The 24,755-nt window shown below is 37.1% G+C and overlaps 1 protein-coding gene across 1 annotated transcript in view; it reads left to right on the forward strand.

The window, feature by feature from the left end:
- The first annotated feature begins 5,254 nt into the window (after positions 1-5,254).
- The window catches only part of LOC140152197 (uncharacterized), a 44,379-nt gene continuing 24,878 nt past the window's right edge, over positions 5,255-24,755 (forward strand). The window contains 13 exon segments of the mRNA XM_072174495.1: positions 5,255-9,350; positions 11,127-11,240; positions 11,798-11,974; positions 12,505-12,675; positions 13,514-13,667; positions 14,526-14,628; positions 14,900-15,041; positions 15,359-15,433; positions 15,789-15,962; positions 16,773-16,973; positions 17,782-17,928; positions 17,931-17,951; positions 19,690-19,962. Of these exon segments, the coding sequence (XP_072030596.1) occupies positions 5,840-9,350; positions 11,127-11,240; positions 11,798-11,974; positions 12,505-12,675; positions 13,514-13,667; positions 14,526-14,628; positions 14,900-15,041; positions 15,359-15,433; positions 15,789-15,962; positions 16,773-16,973; positions 17,782-17,928; positions 17,931-17,951; positions 19,690-19,962 (5,263 nt within the window). The 5' untranslated portion in view covers positions 5,255-5,839.

The raw sequence follows: 24,755 nt of genomic DNA on the forward strand, positions 1-24,755 counted from the left end.
ATATCCAATACAAAGGGTCAACATTTTCAAATGATAGTCGGCTTTTCCTCCCAGCTATATACACTTTAACTAGGCCTACATATCATTAAATTTACTTCGATGTCATATATATATCTATTTTCTATATACTATTTCACTATCCTCCGGCTGAGCAAATTACTGAATAGGCATTTAAATAAGAAATCCGAATTCTGCAACATGTATTTTTATTAAATTATTTTCATTAAAACTGCTCATTAAAATCTGATGCAGTTCAACATTACGTTAAAATAGTGATAGGCCAATGCAATATAACCGTGTAAGATTCAAGGGCTGACACCACCTTTTTTTTGTTTTTATAAAGGGAACCAGATCATGGATTAATTTCAATAAGGCCTATTAAATGATAGAACATGGAGGTAGAGAATAAATCCATGGATATACTAATTTTATAGTGTCATCACATCACACGTGTCCTTGGAGTACCATACTGCAGTTACTGTCTGTTTTCCTATACACAATACACAGTGCTCTTACCATTGACGCGTGACCTCTACAAATAGCGTACGTTAGAAGTATGGGGATTTGCTTAGTTAACGTCGCTGTGTGAAAAATAACCGGCCAATATTAAAAGTACTCTTCTAAAATTCTAGAAAATATAGTTTTGTAACATGCCCTAAATTTTTAGCTAATTTAGATGTTTGGAAATATGCGTACGTTGGTGTTTTGGTGTATGTTATAGGTAATAGTACATTGCCTAGTTAACGTCGCTGTGTGAAAAATAACCGCCAATATTAAAAGTACTCTTCTAAAATTCTAGAAAATATAGTTTTGTAACATGTCCTAAATTTTTAGCTAATTTAGATGTTTGGAAATATGCGTACTTTGGTGTTTTAGGAAGGATATGTAAACGACTGAGATAACACCAAAAAATATGAAGAAATTATTTCCAAACTGTGTTAAGTCAACAATCATTATGTTGCTCATTTTCAAGAATGCTGGTTAACAAAAAGCAGACCATTGTCTCATTTCGTGAACAAAGGTCCACATACCATTGTTTCCTTGCGTTTCCTTTATAATCGGTTACCCAACTGAAGCTATATAATACCAGAGAGTAGTTATTCTTGAGAGGGCACTCACCTCATTTGCATGGCAAAATTACCCGTCTCCTCTGCAGCCAATTTGGTTTCGCTCCATCGAAATCAAGCTGGTCACGGAGGAGACTACTTTCCTTGTGTTTGTTCATTTGTGTATGGAGAGCCCTTCTTGGAGTCCGTTTGGACTCAGGCTACGCTCTCAGCTAGAGTCCGACGCTGCATTGTACTAGAAACACCTTCTCTGTGAACTCGCTAGAGCAAGGAAAATAAAAACTGGTTTCATTACTATCTGTTTTTGAGCTTTTTTGCAGGTCTGCGACCATGGTGTTACCACAACTGTCTTTGCGTCATTAACATGTGCTGGAGTCTAGCACAGGTCAACCAAAGTCCCGGATTTTAATAAGACAATAATGATTGACACACACACCAGGAAGTTTCTCATCCAAAAGAATGAGAACATTTAAATTCTCACCATTTTGGCCGTTTCTCATCAAAATGTCCGTTTTCTCATCCAAAACTTCCTTTAGTGTATTAAGTTAGCTTAGGCCTATTGATCCTAAATTTGCTGGTAGGGTAAAACTCGTTTTAGGGGGGTGTTTAAAAAGTTGGCCACACATGCGTATAGGCCTACATTATCATACTTGAGTGCCCCTCCCCGGTGAAATTTGAGACTCATTTGGTCACCGTCCTAAGCGTCCTTGCCCACACGAGTCGCCCAGGAGTAGGCCCTACCCGGCATTATTAATTATTAGTGGTTAGCCTCCCTAAATACAGTCGCGTATCGTGTTGTCAATTATCGTTACTTGTGTCCATGGATATGACCCCATGTATAAGTAGGCCCCTAGTCTTCATAGAATTCACACAGTCTATGCCATGTCATTTACGGATACAAAGAGGATAATAATGTTGAGGGCGCCCACAAAATCTTACACCGTCTTACACAATGTTCCAAGGCAAAGTTCAGTTTAATATTTATTCATCGTAAAAATACAGACGTTTTATTATGTGATGATGTTGTCTGGATGGGTGGACAGTTGTCACACTGTGGAAAAACAACAACCGGGAATCCGCATTCATTTACAAATAGCATTAAATTAGTATCACATAGTGGCCTCCGTGCAGTGGAAAACCTTAATTCTTTCATCAAAAGAAATGAAAATGACAAAAAAAACGGATCCACCTGTACGCCTATAAAATGGGCACAGAAATTTGTCTCAAATATGAATGAATTTTAAGAAACATACGGGATATGATGAACCAATGACCTGACGCCATGATAGTAGGATCTATTAGTCGTTTTATATACAATGTATATACCGTGTTGTCATAATACCAATATTTGACATAATATATAACGAGTAATATTTAGTATTGTAAATATGCAGTTCATATGCACAAACGAACACTGATCTTTATGATATTCAGGTTGTTGTACATCTCATATAACATGTCATATAGGAGGTCATATGTGTTGACCTTCTCCTATTGTATTTGTTCATCTGTGTATGGAGAGGATTAGCGCCATTAAAACTCCATCAGTATTTGGGCGTAGTTCAGTGAACTCACCAGATTGCTATTCCAAGTACTTTGATAAATACAGATTATGTATTAATGGGTCGAGGCGATTGCATTGAAAAACTAATAAATTATTCATAACAGTTACGTAATCAATCGATAGTGCGGACACTTTTCATTTACAAACCACCAAAATTCGTAATCTTTTAGCGTTGGAAAAGAAACCACGTGAATAGAGTGTCATCCCCCTGATAATACCAGCATATTGCGATACCGCACATATAAAACAGACACATGTGCACAACCATGCAGAGAAGATCTGATTTAATCAGTTGAGCTGTTTTCAATGAGTGTTATCTTGGTTTAATAGCTTTTAATGGGGTTTAAGTCATGCAAAGGTCGCGATGAATTCTACTACTATAGACATGACTGCATCATGCATGTCACAAACCTGCACAAATTAATTATTATATCATGATAGGCCTGTATTATAATCTATTAAAAGGGTATTTAGTGATCCATCATCCATAGCCTCATCCCCCCCACTTTTTTCCAAAAAAAAGGTTGAGATTTTTATACCACTGGAAAGCTCTGGCTGGTATACCAGAACGAAATTACATCAGTGGCCTATTAGTCCCTCAGCTAGCATCGATTTAACCACCCCTCGGGTTCCAAAAGGGTCTATCTTATTCAGAATTTTCCACAGAATTCAAAAATCAATTTCTTACTCGCCAAAGCGCTGGCCATGGGGGTGAAAATTTCACTTTTTTACCAAAAACCTCCACGTCCCGGGAGCTACGTATACATGTAACATATAATAAGTATACCGGTATAGGCCTATATAAAAGTTGTTTTACAAATTGAGATTTTATTTTATTTTATTTTAAGAAGGAGAATGTCATAATCAGTGGCGTACTGAAGGGGGGCAGCTCTTCTGTGAGAGGTCTTGGGAGGGGATGAGGTTGGAGGAGGGGATATGAAGAATGAGAGGGGACTGGAGGAAGAGAGAAAAAGAGGGGACAAAACGTAAGAGGGGATGGAGAAGGGAAGGGAGATAAGAAGAGGGATTGATACTTTAGCAAGTACAGAGAAAGGAAAAGAAATGAATGACAAATAAATGTAGGCCTTATAATAATTATTATAGAAACTAAACACAGCCCCCCACACACACACACATAGGCCTAAAACTAATAGCACTATAGGCAGCCATTCGATGATGCCAATGCCTTTATGCGTTACGTATTTAAGACGCCCAGTCAGATGTATTTTACACCTGCCAAGCACAAGTCACCCAATTTCGAAAATTGGACGTTGAATGTACACTCTCATGAATATTGATTGGCAACATTTTCCAATATGTCAGCGCTCAAATCGGACACAATAGAACAATAGACCATTCAGTGCGTTGATGTAAATAAATGATGGAAGATTCAAGATGCGTCCCGAGTAAAGTAAAACTCTATAGAGTATTATTAATCGAGTTTATCTTAAGTGTGATTATGAGTTCAAAATGACATTCAAATGTCATTTGGTATTTTTGGAATGAATAATATTGACAAAAACAAAGAAATAGGGCCTACACGGCTTTTGGCTGACTAGCATGGCAGACTATGTTATAGCACAATAAACACATCTATGAAAATGACAAATGTACCAAAATCTGAATTTTGATGATTTTACTATCGTCCGGATGAGCAAATCACTGATGGGCCTTATAGGGTGCTCTTAAACCCTGGAATTATGGAAACTTTCGGGCCTCATAACTGCTAAATTATTGGTCTTAAGTATATAAAAGTATACATATTTAGTCTGTGAGGTCAAATCATTGGGCCAAAATGTTCATTTTGGAGTAAATTGAAAAAAACTGGGTTTTTTTTTGGGTTTTTTTTTTCCTCATTTTTTTTCGGTCAACGTAAAAAAATCTTGGGCCAAAAGAATTTTTTTTATTAATTTTTAAAAACTAGATAAAAATATCTAGGAATTTTTTTATATTTTTCAGAATTTCGACCAACTTCACCAAAAATATTTGCAATTTGGGCAAAAATCAGGATTTGTTACGATTTTGTTAGAAAATTTAGCATTTTTGACCATTTCTGGTGCAAATTTCTCTATAGTTCAGTCTTTCTTTGACGATTTCTTTCGTCCTTTCGTTTGCTTTCACTTAATTGTCTTCGTTATTTTGCCTTTTGTCTTTATTTAAGAGTAAATACCTAAAGAGTATTGGTGTAACATGCAGTCGGGGGTGCAAGTTTTCATGATTTTTACTGAATATTTTTTTGTAGTCCAGATTTACGCATTTCTTTAATTTTCAGCCCGTTTTAAGGCCATTTTCACGCTGTTTTCAGACTTACTCCGTGTTTTATTTTGGCAAAAAGTGGACTTTCATCTCTGAAGAGTGCATAGTGGTTAGCAACTTGGCTGTTATATATTTTACTCAATTACATTAGATAATATCATAACTCTCCATCAAATACTCCTTACTTATCACTGCTTCACTAACCAATGGATGTGAGCACTTCATGTTACTTTAGTAAGAGGATGTTGAATAGATAAACGTCAATAGGTATTGATTTTGAAATTGATTTAGAATAACAAAGCTCAAGCTCATCAAATGATTGATTTATAGGTGATATAACGAAAATACCAATGATAAATACTGGTATGGTATTACCTGGTTGGTATTACACACATTTAGAGACCTCGAGACTTAGAGAACTGGTGTCAGTGTGTTTTTGACTACAGCAACATTTCGTCTTTCATTGGCATCATACTATATTGAAAATACTATATTGAAAGGCGTTTGAATTGAATCCAGGCCTTGTCTTGACCTTTCTCGGGATTCGTTATCCCGGAGCAACGGATGGAAGGATGGTAACTCCAAGAGGATTGACAATGAAGCAGTTCCATCTGATTATATGCGTGTTTGCTCTCACGGCAATGCACAATAAGCCCATCAACGCGCAAGAATCTGAATCTGAATCATATGAAAGTTCATACATATGGACGGGTCCGACCATATCGCTTCTTCCAGAACCCGGAAAACTCACCGAAGAAATAGCCATCACGGATTTATTGGACATGGCTGGTAAAGCTGCTAATGCTCCCACCATAAGAGAATCTGTGTATGAAGTTTGTAAGTTTGGAGAACCTTATCTGGAATTGTACGACTTTCTTCTACCTCAAGGGATTTGGTCGACAAGTTTAAAAACGCAATCGAGACCATATGTGACGACGCAGAATCTGCACCTATGAACACCGTAGCTGATACCTGCAATGACCTAGTCAACACCATTAACAACACCGACTTCGAAGATTACGAGATAGATTTCAGAGGTTTTGAACAAAAGATCGTCTTACCAGATTTGGATTTCGAATTTGATTTCGAAGAAGATGAAAGTGGAGAAGAATGGGAAGAAGGAGATGACGGAGGAGATGAGAAAAGGAGAAAAAGGAGGAGTGAAGAGGATGATAGTGAAGAGGATGATAGAGAAGATGAATATTATGAGTATCATGGCGACTTTTTCTACTGGGATATAATGCGTGATATAAATAATGCTTTTATTGAAGCTTTCAACATCAGCATCTTTAACGGCCCATCTGTGTGTAACGGTACCCGTGATTGGATGGAAGAAAGTACGATACCTGCTAAACAGTACCTCGAAACTATTGTGTCCGAACTAATCAAATGGGGAATATTCTATGCAGGAAACGCTTGTCCAATCTATTCCAATGATAGCATTTCTTTCGATGAATGTCATTTGGACTGCTTCATGTTTGAATTATTGAAGAATGATTTAATCGGTTTTGAGCTCTTCAACGGAAGTGAAGTATGTGCGATAGCTATTGAAAACGATATTGATAACAATACAGAATTTCTCAACCAATGGGTATCCAACGGAACACAGGGATTCATGCATTTGTTAGAAAATGAAACATCTTGTACGGAAGCGTTTGAACGTGTGGATTTTATGTCTCCTATGTTCTTTGGGTTTCAGAATACCAGTCTTAATGCGTCTTACGTGTGCTCGATCATAGTTGCATCGTTTGATAACACTTCACAAATTGATGTCAACGTGACCGCAAATAACTTATTAACATGGTTCGAAAGTGAGGATGAGTCGGAGAGCTCATATTCGTCGGGGTTTTACGGTCATGTCAATCTGGGTCTCTACCCTGTTTCACTACCTGATACGCTCAAAGTGTTAGGTCGTGCATTTCATGGAGAAAATGCGCGGGAAGCGTTTCTTATCATATGTAACAACATTCCGTTTAGCCTGTTGGACCCTCGAATCGCTCGGATGTGTGATGCAGTTGAAAGATCTGATTTTGATGAGTATTGGTCGGAATGTCTACATGCATATTACGAAGGTGAGCTAGACAACTTTATATCTGCTTCATTAGAGACCGTATTTCAGTATTTTGTCGATGGATCCGATGATGAACATGGTGACGACGTCAGCGAAGAATGTCGTTACATTGAACAAGCTATACGAGACAATTGGGGAACAAGCTCTGTTGTTCAAGAACTTCTTCAAGATAAAATTCAAAGTGCCGCTTATGGTGTTGCAGAAACAGCTGGACAATATTGCTACAATATACAGGATGATCTCGATGAAAACTGGAATATTCAAAGTTCCATTCATCGCTTTGGCAAAATGATAGTTGATGTTCTCATAGAATTAATCAACGAAGGCAATTCTGAAGAAAGCCTATGCGAAACTATAGTTCGCTCTATTGATAATGATAATTGGGGGGAATTTGACCATCAAGCAGGACGTATATCTGAAAATCTGTTCAGCATGTTCGATGATGAGCACTCTTGCGAACGTGTGGTGTCAGTTTTGGAAAATGCAGACGAAGACCTGTTTCAATTCAACATAACTGGTTACAGCTCAGCCAGCGAGCTTTGCGCAGACTTATCATCTAAGTTCTCCATGCATGGAGGTGACGACGACTCCAGCTGGGAGTCATCGCGGAACATGAGTGATGTATTCTTTGACTTGAAATATTACATTACTATATTTGGAGCAGCGTATTCAGCAGACAACTTCAGGCAGGGTCTGGGCATCATCTGCGAACATGCGGATGAAGAATTAATTATGCTACTTGAGTTCGGCGAGATGTGTTCAGCACTTGATGAGGGTGGAAGAAAAGGTTTAGATAATTATCTGAGCCGCTGTAAGGATATAGACCAGTATTGGAACGAGTATTGGGAGAGAAACGAGGAACTAGAAGGTTTTCGAGATGAAGAACAGGCTAATATGTTTGAAAACTGGTTAGAAAGCGGCTTCGACATGTTTATCCGGAAAATGGACAATGACATGAGCCGTGATGATGTGGATCCGTTTAAAGTGTGCAAGATTGTGAATGATAGTTTATACACCCCGATGGATGAAGTAACTAGTACCTATATAGCACCAGGTGTTAGAAACTTTTTTCGTGTGGTGTCAGAAGACGCGAGGCATACATGTGGTGACCGTGACTGGCGAGATAACTGGTCTTCATCAGACTTCGAGGACGATCCACGATTTCATTTCAGCAGATCATTATTGCGAATCTTGAAAGTGATGGGAAACCATGAAACTATGGACGACGTGTGTAATGCAATTGATTTCCACGACGCGTGGAGAGAATGGAGAACGCATGACTCTAGTTCAGTTGCAAGGGGAGGGGACTTCCGGGAACATATCAATGTCGTTACCGACACTTTCTTCGAAATGTTCACCGACGTGGACATCTGCACTAGTGTTTTTGAAATACTTGAAGAAGATTTCACGATTATGTTTCACAACGCTACCGGCTTTGGTACAGCAGCAGATTTATGCACTCATCTAGTTGAAGCTTATGATGGTACCATTGACTGGAACGGATTGAATGTACTAGAATCTGTAGCATCGATATCCTCTTCTGAATTGCCTCTTCCGAATATTCCAGGGTGGGTCACACCCTTTGCAGATTTTGGATCTATCTTAGCAGTAGTTGTCAATGCATGGAGCCAAGAGACACCAATACTTGGTTTGGGTGTGCTCTGTGAACATTTAGGAACTGCCGCTGGTAGTATGTTAGGTTTTGAAAGTGAATTTGAACAGCTTTGCAATGCCTACATTACCAAGAACTTTTCTGCGTATCGCAATGACAGTCTGATGGCGTGCGAGAGCGTTCTTGTGCCTGTAATTAATGGAAGAGATTACCCGCTAAGTTTGAGACCTTTTCCAGATGAAAAATTACTTGAGAAACTTCAAGATATTATCGGCATGCAGTTTGATGATTCCTTAACCCCAGAAGACATCTGTCAATTTGGAGAGGATTTTCTCAATGAAGATTCTAGTATATTTGACGACATCATTGAAGAAGTTTTCTTATTTATCGCCGATGAATGGTTGGTGAATTTCTGTCGTGATATTGATAACATATTAGACCTGGCTAGTGAAGAAGAAGATTTTCCATTCGATCTTATAAATGAACTAATCGGTTTCATCACCGGTTTTGGAAGCATCGATGGTGTTTGCAATGAAATGGTTATTGCTTATGACGAAGGTGCAATGGAAGACTACCTCGAAACACTAACAGACAATATGATGAGTGTAATGACCAACGTGGCCAAATGTGAGAGGTTCTTCGATTTCAGCAACAGTTGGTTCGAGGTCGAGGATGGGATTGTTAGAGATATTTTTACGGAGATCATAGATATGGCCGGATTCGACGATTCCAGTGATATGTGCAGGGATATGGTGTTTTATCTGACACAGGAGGAAGTTGGTAAGTGAGCACTCGAACCAGAATTTCTTACTTTATTTTTCTTAATGAAAACCGTGTTGCATCAAACATTTTAGCCAACATTTGCCATTGATGTTTGAATCACTGAATGTTTAATTGGATATAAGAATAAGTTCCAACTCATCTTTGAACAAGCTCATTTGGAATGTTAGATTCAACTGTAAACATAGTTATTTTTGTACAACTCCAAGAAATATGAAGATGTTAGACTCCCAGTCGGATGTAGTTGCCAGTCTTCATTATTTCTTGGAATTGTACAAAAAGAACTAGGCCTATGTTTACAGAGTCCCAATCCATTTTAGGTATTTGAATATGGTTCATTTCCTTTTAAATCAAGCACGTTCTTGAAATGAGCAGGATATGATTTCTTATACATTGTACATACTCCTTTATTCGAAACGAGTTGGCGGTACACATCGTCATCATCCCTATATCTTCGGGTCAAAAATTGCCGTGATAGTACAGCGAATCCTCTCGTTTTTCAACAGCTACCGGTACGCATGGCGATTTTGTTCGAGATAGGCTGAGCGACTCAGGCTAATTATACCATATGAATATCATATGAGATACCATAGAGTTTCTATATTCTACACATTATTACGATTTGTGCATGCTCTAGTACCCCATATGATGTTTCTATTACAAGAAAAATCGATTTGTTTTCAGGTAAAACCAGGGTTTTGTTTCCAGTACACTAACTCGAAAAGCAATACACTAATTAGTGGGGCCTTGCAGCTTGCTGTGGATATCTTTTACTGCATTTTATAAGTAACAATTTTGAAATCCAAAGTAAAAATTGTGATATATTTAATTTTGAGAATTACAATTATACTTTATAGGTATAGAGGAACACGTTTAGCCCATTCAGTTAAGTTCCAGGTGCAAGTCCTATAACACAACGCATATGTAAACTTTCTTTAATATCTGTGTCAGTAATAGAATATCGATTTCAACGGAGTATAGAGCTGTATGGAAAAATATTTATAACACAGGGTGTTGACACTGTGCGGTACTAGTATTCCATAAAAATGCCTTAGGCCTACTGTATTTTATGCAACGAAACGAAACAAAATCTTGAGGTAGTGATGGACCGTCAAGATATCGACATGATGATCCTTTTTCTTTTCGTATGTAAGACAAAATGAATGACAATTAAAGCCATAATGTATGATTTTGTTCAAATTTAAATTTTGTTATGCTTTGTCGATAGTAACAATTGTCAAGGAAGGTTTCTGATCATTTTAAGCCGGGGTTATGAGGTAAAATAAAAGAAAACCACTAAGCCATTGAAACTGTACATGTATACATGTAGTTTGATCAGCTCTTAATAGGCGGGAAATATTAGGCTTTTACCACTACGCCGAAAAGTAGACCCACGTTACGAGTGCTATTAGTTGACTTGTCTGGTCTATATTTTTTGTGTTAAAGAAAATAGGCAGAGTATAGGACTTGAATTAATAATTCGTGATGCTTCTGGCGAGATGTCACTAGACAATTCTCAAAATAAAATATTTTCATATTAATCCGCGATGTTATAAGTCCCGCCAATTACGAGCTGATCAAAGTATAGAGCTCTATGGGGGAATTGGCAAATAAAACTGGGGATCCCAGGTTTTATTATAAATTACAATTATACAAAAAGTATAAATTCAAGACAAAATAGGGCGTCACTGTGGAGGGAAAGTAAGAAGATTGTGCATGTTGAGCAGGCAAACAAACGAATTTACAAATTATGATTTGACTGTATTTTTTTTGCAGAGGAGTGTATTGGTTACATTGATTGCGCTGGGGAATGTAATGGCCAAGGAAGGCAAGATTGTGCAGGTATATGTAACGGTGATAGCGTGCACGACTGCTCCGGAAAATGCGGAGGTAAAGTATATTATAGGGGACCTATATTACTTAAGCTATTTCAGCAGCAATTCAGTTTCCCTACTAGCTCCTACTATCCCAATATTTTAGGTTAAACAATATGCAATATTCAATCTATACCATGCCAGTTTGTTTATTAATATTTTGAATGTTTAAATATTTTTTTATAAATTTCAGTGCTTTTTAATGTAATTTAGATTAATTAATTTGATATGTATTTTAAGCTTCCTTTACCGACATCTACCCGGACATAGCCAAGGGAGGTCCCGGGAGCAAACACACCCTGTGCCCCCGTGTGAGACACGGGCTGCTGTGATTTTTAGGCATGTTTAATGCCCATTTTGTCGAATCTTACCCCCGGGAAGTCTTCTCCCCTTTACCCACCCTTAAACATGTTAAATGCAACACATTCCTGATGTGATGCAACAGTACCGTAATTTCCGGAATTTAAGCCACGATATATTATTATTTCTATTATTTTATGCAAGAGGCCTACTACGACTATTTTGTCTTGCTTAAATGATGATCATTATTAAAAATTATGTCCTGTTTCATAGGTGACGCCTATATTAACGACTGCAATGAATGTGTTGGTGGAGACACCAGAAGACCCGATCACTTTGGGGCTGATAAGTGTGGCATCTGTCGAAAGGGTTCGGATTACAAAGAAATATGGGACTGTTACGGAACGTGTTTTGGGAATGCAACATTTGATAGATGTGGAGAATGTGTTGGTAAGAGTCATTTTCTGTTACGTTTCATCTGTTCTTTTGTTTGACAAAATGATACATTTATGTAGGCCTATAATGTCACGTTACATAAATGCTCTGGCGACAGTAAATGGTAACAAGTTTTTTTAAGGTTTATAGTAACTATGTTCACTGTTGCAATTTGGTCGTTGCATTGATCATTTCATAGCGAGCGTGTAGAAGGATTCAAATACTTTTGTGGGTCCTGTGGTTCTTGAGTTATGAGTTCTTGACTTTGTAAAGAGGGCTAGTTTTTACATAACTCATTAACAACAATAAATAAGCAATATTTTAAAGTATATGATTTGTAGGCTGAACTTCTGCAAAACATCAAGGTGTAATTTTTCAATAATATATTGAAAATGAAATATTTAGACAATGAAAATCGATATTTTTGGCTGCCTCGACCAATTAGCATATTGTGGCTCATTTTGGTTGCAAAAAGAATTACACCTCCCGAATTATAATACCTCAAATTTTTATGTGATTTTTGATTCAAATTCATTTCCAATAAGGTGGTGACACGGGAAAGAGCTTGGATGTAAACGATGGACGTTTGGACTGCCGCGGTTTGTGCGACGGAGGATGGGTAGCCGACTCTTGTGATTACTGTGAACCTCCCTCTGATGTATCGTACGCACTTGGCAGCAAGTACAAGGATTGTACTACATCCTGTATCAATCCAGGTGGGTGATTGGTTTTTTTAACCCCATGAGAACTACCTGCTGACTGGCCAAAATGAATATTATGTCCAATTTTGAACCAATCAAGGAGGTATTAATAAGATCATATGCAAATGCAAGTTTGACCATAAATAGTTTAAAGCCTAGTCATAATTGGCAATTGAAATCAGCATTTCAAGTTATCGACCAATCAGATATGCTGTTAGTTAACTGAGAGCTACTGAGAATAAATTGAAGTAATTTCCATGGACACGATTAACAATATGAAAGATTCTAATAATATTTTCAAAACATAACTCTTTTTGTATTTTTGTATCTATTTTAATAGCCTATTTATGTTATGTATCATTAATTTCATTTCATTTGTTCATTACCGTATGGCTTTTTTGTATATAAATTGTGAATTTTAACAACTACTGACTCTGTGATTTGAACTACATATTATATAATTTATTTTAAAAGTTATCAAAATATAATACTATTAATAATAGCAGCCAGCTGGTAATAATGAGTTTGGTTAATTCTACTCTACTTATGGCCCACTACGGTATGGTTTCCGAGGGTGTGTGGTTTCCAGTAGTTTCTCTCCCTATGGATAATATAGGTACACGGTCTGTAACACAGATTATTAATAGCCTAGCATCTTTCATCTAAATCAGAACATGCCAACATATGGTCCCTAGGACACACCGTATTGTCTCCAGTAGCCATACACTTAAGTTATCACCAGTAATTGCACCTTTTGTGTATTAATTCGGTGTACTGCGCCCTTGAACAACTTAAATCCGTGTGTTGCTAGTACTATCACATTACTCCAGTAATTATTTCCATTGCGATACAGGACGCCCTCGTGCTTATGAGAATGACTGCGGTGAATGCGTTGGTGGAAGTAGTGGTAATGATGTAGAGACAGGACTAAATGTCTGTGGTCAGTGTGAGAGTGCTTCCTATGCAGATGAAACCTCATGTCAAGGATGTGATGGTGTAGCAAACAGGTAAGTCGGCTATTTCTTACAAACTTGATCATGTAAAATTCCTAGTTAGTTGTCTACCTCCAAAAGCACAGACATTGACTGTTATCATAGACCTACTGACATTTTTTAATGGAATACTAGGCATACTCTACTCGTACAGCCAGATGATGTTTCTCACTAGCCTAAATGCCATGAACACTTAGTGGGTAAGATTGACATGTTCTTGAAGCATGTGTTGTGTAGCCATACTATACATTTAGTCTTTACAACAGTAGATATATTTGTAGATGTACTATAGATGTAGGCCTTTTACTAGAATTTATATCAATCATAAATCCAGGATCATCTGTCGTAATCATATCTGATACAGTGGTGTAGCCAACACTTTTTCAGGGGGTGGGCAAAGGGGGTAAGACATATTTTAAGGGGGGAAGAGGGGACCAAGACTCTTCACAAGGGGGAGCTGCCCCCTTTGCCCCCTGGCACACCACTGATCTGATATGGGGGAAATGCCCCTCTTGCCCCCCTAGTGACGCCACTGTTCATTTTATGGAAAGATGTCAGTCATGCACAGTAAAGTCTATGTCATGCATGTCTTAGGCTAACAATTTATTGTTGTTATCTATCTATAGGCTATAGGATACCAAATACCAAAATGAGAGATGCCTTTTGTTTGTTTACTATAATATTAATTTATTTAAATTTATATTAATTAACTTGCTTGTGGGTTTGTTTGGTTATTTATTTATATGCTTTTATGGATGGACTGTTTTGTTTGTTTATAATTTATTTTTGTTCACTCTTCGCATGCTTGTTTACTTGTTTATCATTTTTGTGAATTTATGGTACAATATGCTTCATGTTAACTTTGTTACACAGTGGTCTTGAGTATGATGCTTGTGGCGTATGTGGAGGGGATGGTACTGATTGCGTCGGTGTCATGAGAGTTTTGCCAAATCTTATTCCGGATGAACCTATAGAGGTATGTATTATCATGTGTTAGTTTGTTTTGAAAGATTTACCAATTATACTAGGGTAAATCATTTTGTTTCAGTTGGAATGGAAACATATCCAAAAGGGCTGATTTAACGATAATTTGCATTCGTTCTACCCCCAATTTAACCCAAATACATTTCTCCCGAGGAGTTTTTCTGCCCCTGCCACCTCCTGGCTATGCACCCCCCCCCAAAAAAACCAAACAAAAAACCAGCAAGTTGATGTATTTGACACTAAACCTTTATTTCTAATTTCAGCTTGGAATCCTTGGTGCTGGATTTGCTTCTGGTTCCAGTCTCACATGTTTGTACACTAACTCTGATGGTTCACAGTTTGAGGGGGATCTTGTCCAGCGATTTACCAACCAGTACATTGTCTGTTCGGCTGACCTTGATGCAGGTAAGCTATAATTATAGTGGGTTATATACCATTATAATTAGGCATTCTTTGTGTTAAAAATTGACAAAAAAGAAAAAAATTATAGTGATGATAAAACTTGGTTCAATTAGCCAAGACTTTATCATGATATAAAGCTTAACTACAAGCTATAAGCAATTTAAGCATGTCATAAACAATGTCGATAACAAACTTCAGTAATTTTTTCTGGTGTCGACAACATCTCAACATTGCATGTTGATGACAGCACTATAGACTAAGAATAGACTAAGAACTAAGATGTACTTTTAAACTTACAAATGACATTTATCATTTTACAGGCGACTATGATGTTGCAGTGCAGCGTGATTCGGATTTGGTCACTGACATTATAGGCTCACTCAAGGTCTATGAAAGTAAGTGAAAATGTTTTTGTACTAACTTAATTATCATGTCTCTTTTTGGTTGAACTCTCTAGATCCAGATCCAGCAATTGAGGAGGATTTGTTACCAAGTTTTCTGGTGGCACAAGTAAAATAGTTTCATCGTAGATGGAATGCGATTTTAGCCTCCTTGGTTTAGCTAAAATCAACCTTATTAACCTTATATATTTTTCATGTAACAGGGGTATCATTTGAAATCCATACCCCCCCTTTTGTATAGTATAGAAGATCTGACCTTAACCCACACAGGGAGTGTAGATTTCAAATGGAACTGCCCATTCAGGTAATGCCTGAATTTTCTGACTGTTGTCATCTTAAATTTATCCAGATATGCAGATTGACTATTTTATGCCAAACAATCTAACCATCAACAGTACCTTGGTAGGTACCGTCCTAAACACAGTGGCTACGGCATCGGAGAACACAGCCTTTACTGCAATTCGTGCTTTAGATCCCGATGTCTGGGATGTCCAGCCTGTGCTATTGGCGGAGACACAAACAGGTACATGCTATACATTTGTTCACCTCAAGTTAAGTAGCTTTAAGTAGTGAATTTGGTGCTTATTTTGCAGGTTGCAATATCAAATTAATTGTGTACATGCATACATACATGGGCGATTTGTCAGTACGCTTGCAGTGCAACCACATTGACATCACCACTGAACTAGCTTGAGGTGAACCAAAGAATAATTAGAAAGTATTAATGTCATTAAAAGGTCCTATGACACCTGATCGATAACGCAAAGTAACTAAACATCCTAAAAAACCTAAGAAAATACAAGAATATTGTAAAATAACACAAAAATTCACAACATTCTCTAAAATAACGGAAAATATCAGTAGATATTCTAAGATAACGCTGAATTTTAGGAAATATTCTAAAATAACTTGTTTTTTAAGGATACTTTGCGTTATCGATCAGGTGACATAGGGCCTATTAAAAGGTGGTGTAAACTCATTGCATCATCATTTTGCTTCTGGGTTTGGACTGTTAGCAAACTTACTGCAAGTTGCCATAAAAATGAAACAAAATGTATCATTGTAGATAAAAAGGGTACCAAATATCTGTAGATCTTATTCTCACGCCAAACAATTCTACAAAGCTGACAGCCCTGCTGTTCTTTGACAAGCCCATGAAAATACTGACATGTTTGAATCCCTATCTGATATTAAAACTCTAATTATTTCTATGATACGAGATGACGATGACCATATTTGCCAGAAGCCCTAACCCTATCCCTAACCTTAACCCATTGCGGAAATGCGGTCACCTCTCTACTGATATGGTACCAAATTCATTTTGAATCATCAGGTGAGGCATGGCAACTACCTGGAGAATTCCTGAGTGATTATGAAATCCAGTATAGCATGGTCTACCCAGAGGACTCAGGACAACTGACTGCAAAACCAACTATCAATGGTCTGTCATCCCTAAACCTTGCTGTTGATCCATATTACCTGACTGCATACTACCAGGCACCTCAAGTGGAATTTGCTAAATTTACACCGGAAGGTAGGTTCTAGAGAATCATCCAGAACTCATGAATTACCGGTAACTTTTCTGTTTAAAGCCATATTATAACATTTCTGTAAAAATAGATTAGTATTTATTTTCCATAAAATGTTAGCTTTTACTGTCAGATATTTCCCTTAAGTTTAATTTTGAGCCGAACAAGTAAGGTAAAGCAAAGAAAATTGGAATTTACTACTAGCGCCAATGCATGTTACTCCCGCGGTTGTAATACGGTACGATCCTCTGGGGTGTATGTATGTGTGTCCCGCATGCAGTGTACCTACTGTGTTGTACATCGCATATGTGTTCGACTAATATTTCCATCGTAATAATAAAACAACGGTTCTTGCGTTTTATTCAAAATCTCGGATTTTGACAAATCTACAGCACCTAAAGTCTTGATTTTTGCAGAGTATCTTTGTTTACTAAAGTACATTACAATCATGTAACAATCAGAATTTAACAATTTTTTGAGGGCGTTCTCATCAGCAAATGTTATAATAGGGCTTTAACTTCATTATCATACTGTTGTTGCTTCTCTTTTCCTCTTCACTGAACATTTGCATAGTACTTGCATATTTACTAAATATGATAACATTGTGCCTGCCAAAAATCTTTGCCCCCCCTCAATTTTACCCTCCCCCAGGGCTCATAAGTAGTGCACAGCCCCTAATGGCAGGCGCCGATATTAGTACAGGACTAAACTAGACATTGTGCATTTGTGTTGTAAGTTGGATTAGCTGTCATCAAAAACAAAATCAAAGTTTATTTCTATATTCTACCAAATGATTTCTTTTCTTTACAACAGGTGCTGGTTTGATAATGGCCTTTGATCTTGGCGTGGACTATGAGGATTTCAGGCGCTGTGATGATGTGTTCTCAAATGCTGAGGTGCTTGGTGATGGTGCTGCATGTAAATGGAGGAGCCCAAGAGATCTGTATATCGTGATTGGTAAAGCGATGACTTGATTGAAATAGGTAAGATTACGCACTTATACAGTTTGATAAGCTCGTAATCGGTGGACCTTATAGCATCGGGATTAATATTAATATATTTTATTTCAAGAATGTCTTGTGACATGTCAACAGAAGTATCACAAATTATGAATTCAAGTCCTGTACCTTGTCTACTCTATTTAATAGAATACAATATAGACCAGGCAGGTCAACTATATCATTCATTCTTAACGTGGTTCTACTTTCGGTGTAGTCATGGTAGTGGTAAAAGCCTAACAATTCCCGCCGATTACAAGCTGATCAAAATATAGTCTTGCCACTTAGCCCTCCAGCCAGTGGCATAGCATCATTTTTATGTTGTTATTTTATTCTTTGCCAAAAATTATAAAATTATATTAGTAACGTTTATAACAACTGTCATATCAGGAAGGTTTTCTGTTGAAGCCAAAATAATGAGGTATACTGAAAGAAAACCCCACTTACTGTCTTGACCCCTTAGCTGTGGTATTCTATGGGGGATCTAGGGATTGTAATCCATGACACAGTTCACACAGTAGATTTCCCCATAGTTTTGCTCAAGAACTGCAAAAGCAAAATGCCTAAATGGGCTATTCCATTTAAAATCCACATTCCCCATGTGGAAGAATTTGGAAATCTGCTACGTTCCACAGGGGAGTATGAATTTCAAATGGAATTAACACATTAGGCAGCTCCATTAGAATTTCATAGGGGAGAGTGGGGTAAGTTGAGCCACTTTTTACATTTACTTTCACTATGCTCAAATAAATAAAGCAGGACCCAAATGCAGTGTTACAAATGAAACATATGTATGTTTACTTGGTTATGATACCACAAAATTATAATCAATATTTTGCACTTTCGCACAGTGAGGCGCCTAAAAATCATTTGCATATTGGCTCAACTTACCCCAAGCGGTGGGGTAAGTTGAGCCAATCGTCGAAACAAGTTGAGCCACCATAGAAATGCACTGTATATGCCATAGCTGTGAAATTCAATTTTGCCTTTTTTTAAATTGTTGATTTCAGGTATTTATTTCGAAAAATAGTTTGATATAGAAGTAGTTTGATCTAAATATTGCATACAAGTAATTTGTGACAAGATTTTACATTGAATAAAAAAATTGGGGAAATTTCTACAGGTTTTTCCTATGCTCAACTTACCCCATGGCCTGCGGCTCAACTTACCCCATGTGCCCCTTTTTGTCAACAACCAAGCCTCCCACCTGAGTAAAATTTGTTACAGTTGTAGATAGTTTTCTAAAATAGTGTTCATATATCACATCCTCAATACCCAGAATGGGTGAAACATGAACAAAATTGTTTTTTGCCAAAAGTTCAACAAAAGTGCGAAAAATGAACTTTCTAATGCAGCTTTCTTACCCTATGTGCAAGTGATTCCATATTACACTTGAGAAGCCTCTGTTATGTCATATACAAATAAGTGGAACTGCAAAGTAAGATAAGTTTTCAATTTTCTTTCTAGAGGGGGTGGCTTAACTTACCCCCTGGCTCAACTTACCCCACTCTCCCCTATACCCTCCGAGATATATTCGGGGAAGGATTCAACATTAAGCTTCTACAGAGGAGGGTGAGTTTCAATTAAAGCTGGTTAATGTGCTAATTCCATTTGACATTCATACTCCCCCTGTGGAAGATATTTCCAAAATCTTCCATAGGGGTAGTGTGGATTTTAAATAGAATAACCCATTGACATTGAAAATACTACTGTTTTTTAACAGGTGAAACGCTAGAGATTAAGGCAGGCGCTGTTGTTGCATTCCGTCAAGACTTTGGTCTTCCAGCTAGCGGAAGTGTGACCATTGATGGACCAGATGTATCTTTGGAACCATTGGCTTTCATCACTGGTTCTCCTAGACTGCCTAGCTGTGGTGATGTTGAACTGAATGCCAGGAAGTCTATTGGTGGAGGAGGCAGGAGTATGACATTCCAGTGGTCTGTTTCTAGCTCAGGAGATACAACTAATGTTACTACAGCTCTTGATAATCTTAATGGTAAGTAATGCATGACATGCTACCAAGTTTTTCAGCTTGGACATATCTAAATAGTTTTAAAGTCACACTTAACCTCAATTAAATAAGACACCTCAAGAAAGAAGCTGAAAACACAACATGTATTGCCATTTGTGAATTAATGCAAGTTTATTTCCGATGACCATGATCATACTGATCATACCAGACTACAATCAACATGTGCCAAGTACTCAAGCTCATGGCACACGGTTTGGTCATTATAAGACAATGTGTGAAAATCAATAAAATTCATGCGTGTGCTAATCTTTAAGATTAACATTGTGAAATTACAGTATTTGTGCTTGTGCACTTGATGCTTCATTTCTTATTCTTTAATTGTTGCATTATTGCAATTGCAAACTTATGTAATTTTTGATTGTGACTTGAGGATTGTCTCATTAAAATAAGCGGCTGCTTTTTGATGGAATTGTGAAATTACAACAATTCAGAGTGGTGTTTAAAATGATCCCGTTTACTGGATACAATGTGCTTGTGGAGAGCCTGAACCTTGCTTAACCTTATTACTTTATTTGCTGAAAACGAACTTGTTATAAACAAACTGACCCATCCCAACCCTCCAATATTGACTCGACATCCTATTGAGCACCGTACACAACCGTAACTCGCTGCTCCTGAAGCCCTCAATCTGGAATAAAGCAAACAATCATAGTTAGAATATGTACATATCAACGTAGATAGTCATTCATAACTGAATACACCTTACATAGGTACACTTCCCATGTATCTTTTTATACCAGTAAATGATCATGCCCGTACCTATGCTCAAGGCAGTATCTTCCAGCGAAGACCGGTAATGCTTCCCCCATAGGCACAGGCTTGCATATACTTAGCCCCTCATGGACATTCTTTTAAGGCATGTTACCATGCTATATACATGCATCTTGCTTTGCTAAGTACATCAACAGACAGAAGGCTTAAATGCATATAAAGAACACATCATGGACTACACTTAAAGTGTGTCACAAAGCCATATATATTGCTTTGCCACGTATACAAATTTCAAGCTCATATAACATTAGCCCATCATGGGTCGACATTCTTGATGGCATGTTACAATGCCATATACACGTAACTTGCTTAGCCAAGTACATCTACCGGCTCAAGGCTTAAATTGCATATCATTAGCCCACCATGGACTACATTTAAGGCATGTCACAAAGCCATATATCTTGCTTTGCCAAGTACAACTTTCAGGCGCATGGCTTACATATCATTAGCCCATCATGGACATTCTTGAGGGCATGTTACAATGCCGTATATACGATACTTGCTTAGCCAAGTACATCTACAGGCTCAAGGCTTAAATTGCATATCATTAGCCCACCATGGACTACCTTTAAGGCATGTCACAAAGCCATATATCTTGCTTTGCCAAGTACAACTTTCAGGCGCATGGCTTGCATATCATTAGCCCATCATGGACATTCTTGACGGCATGTTACAATGCCATATATACGTAACTTGCTTAGCCCAGTACATCACAGGCTCAAGGCTTAAATTGCATATCATTAGCCCATCATAGGCAACATTTAAGGCATGTCACAAAGCCATATATCTTGCTTTGCCAAGTACAATTTTCAGGCGCATGGCCTGCATGTCATTAGCCCATCATGGGTTGACATTCTTGATGACATGTTACAATGCCATATACACGTAACTTGCTTAGCCAAGTACATCTACAGGCTCAAGGCTTAAATTGCATATCATTAGCCCATCATGGGCAACATTTAAGGCATGTCACAAAGCCATATATCTTGCTTTGCCCAGAACAACTTTCAGGTGCATGGCTTGCGTATTATTAGCCCATCATGGACATTCTTGACGGCATGTTATAATGCCATATACACGTAACTTGCTTAGCCCAGTACATCACAGGCTCAAGGCATAAATTGCATATCATTATAGCCCATCATGGGCAACATTTAAGGCATTTCACAAAGCCATATCCGGCTTGCTTTGCCAAGTACAAAGGCTCACGGCTTGCATATAAATCGTCCATCATGGACCTTTCGGGCATGTCACAATGCCATCCTTTTGTTTTGCAAAGTGCGTGAGGCTCAAGACATGTGAATAATTAGATCCTCAAGGACCTTATTAAAGCATAACCTGTAAAAAGAACAGTCTATGATTTCAAGGCAGTCACAATTCCACAACATTGCTTTACCCAGTATGTAGGGCACAAGGGTTGCATATAACTAGTCCATACTGAACATTATCCCTCCCCAAATATTACTTGAAATAAGTATATATATTCCCTGAGTATAGCTCAGCCTTTAATAGGCCAACTACCCAAATCCATGGCTCCATCTTTACCTGAACTCCTCCAAACCACAGGTTTGATTAACCACTACCACAAAACTGCCGACAAGATAGCTGCCTCCCAGAGAAAATATATGGGAGGGTGGGAGGGAAAATAATAAACTGCTTCTTGTCAGCAGCAAAGTTGTCCAAGGTGTTGATACTCCAACAGCATTCACAAAAGTGATTATATTTCCCCTCAGCCTACCCAATGAAGATGCCACATGTGTACATGTGGCACTTTAAAATTTTCCGCCAGGCAATATGCAAATTAGCTCATCACCTGATGAGACTGCTGAGAATCAATCATAGCCCCCTCTAGAGATGAAAACCCATCCAACCAGAAAGCCTGAAATAATCCTTGAGGGCTCTCTTTAACTCTATGTAGGCAAATATGCATGTGCCTAAATATAATTAAATAAGACACCTCAAGAAAGAAGCTGAAAACACAACATGTATTGCCATTTGTGAATGCAAGTTTATTTCCGATGACCATGATCATACTGATCATACCAGACTACAATCAACATGTGCCAAGTACTCAAGCTCATGGCCAGCTATGGCACAATTTAGGGCAAGGTTGAAAAAGTGAGGAAATTGAACATCACAGAAAACATCACCGGGTACGCCCTCTGTTTTCTTTCATCACCCACGAAAAATTGATTTCTTATGTATTACTTTGTTTTGTGATGAAAATCGTGATGTTTTATTTCATCACGGTTTAAAAGAAATGATTTCGATGATTTCTTATATATTACTTTGTTTTTGATGAAAATCGTGATGTTTTATTTCATCACGCTTTAAAAAAATGATTTCTTATGTATTACTTTGTTTTGTGATGAAAATTGTGATGTTTTATTTCATCACGCTCTAAAACAAATGATTTCTTATGTATTACTTTGTTTTGTGATGAAAATCGTGATGTTTTATTTCATCACGGTTTAAAAGAAATGATTTTTTATGAATTACTTTGTGGTACGCCCTCTGTTTTATTTCATCACCCACGAAAAATTGATTTCTTATGTATTACTTTGTTTTGTGATGAAAATTGTGATGTTTTATTTCATCACGCTCTAAAACAAACGATTTCTTATGTATTACTTTGTTTCGTGTTGGTTTCTTATGTATTACTTTGTTTCGTGTTGGTTTCTTATGTATTACTTTGTTTCGTGTTGGTTTCTTATGTATTACTTTGTTTCGTGTTGGTTTCTTATGTATTACTTTGTTTTGTGATGAAAATCGTGATGTTTTATTTCATCACGCTCTAAAACAAATGATTTCTTATGTATTACTTTGTTTTGTGATGAAAATCGTGATGTTTTATTTCATCACGGTTTAAAAGAAATGATTTCTTATGTATTACTTTGTTTCGTGATGAAAATCGTGATGTTTGATTTCATCACGTGTAAAAGAAATGATTTCTTATGTATTACTTTGTTTCGTGTTGGTTTCTTATGTATTACTTTGTTTCGTGTTGGTTTCTTATGTATTACTTTGTTTCGTGTTGGTTTCTTATGTATTACTTTGTTTCGTGTTGGTTTCTTATGTATTACTTTGTTTTGTGATGAAAATCGTGATGTTTTATTTCATCACGCTCTAAAACAAATGATTTCTTATGTATTACTTTGTTTTGTGATGAAAATCGTGATGTTTTATTTCATCACGGTTTAAAAGAAATGATTTCTTATGTATTACTTTGTTTCGTGATGAAAATCGTGATGTTTGATTTCATCACGCGTTAAACGAAATGATTTCTTATGTATTACTTTGTTTTGTGATGAAAATTGTGATGTTTTATTTCATCACGCTCTAAAACAAACGATTTCTTATGTATTACTTTGTTTCGTGTTGATTTCTTATGTATTTATTACTTTGTTTTGTGATGAAAATCGTGATGTTTTATTTCATCACGCTCTAAAACAAATGATTTCTTATGTATTACTTTGTTTCGTGATGAAAATCGTGATGTTTTATTTCATCACGCTCTAAAAGAAATGATTTCTTATGTATTACTTTGTTTTGTGATGAAAATTGTGATGTTTTATTTCATCACGCTCTAAAACAAATGATTTCTTATGTATTACTTTGTTTTGTGATGAAAATCGTGATGTTTTATTTCATCACGGTTTAAAAGAAATGATTTCTTATGTATTACTTTGTTTCGTGATGAAAATCGTGATGTTTTATTTCATCACGCTTTAAAAGAAATGATTTCTTATGTATTACTTTGTTTTGTGATGAAAATTGTGATGTTTTATTTCATCACGCTCTAAAACAAACGATTTCTTATGTATTACTTTGTTTCGTGTTGATTTCTTATGTATTTGTTTTGTGATGAAAATCGTGATGTTTTATTTCATCACGCTCTAAAACAAATGATTTCTTATGTATTACTTTGTTTTGTGATGAAAATCGTGATGTTTTATTTCATCACGGTTTAAAAGAAATGATGTCTT

Source organism: Amphiura filiformis, chromosome 5 (genome assembly GCF_039555335.1).
Source record: "Amphiura filiformis chromosome 5, Afil_fr2py, whole genome shotgun sequence".
Lineage (NCBI taxonomy): Eukaryota > Metazoa > Echinodermata > Ophiuroidea > Amphilepidida > Amphiuridae > Amphiura > Amphiura filiformis.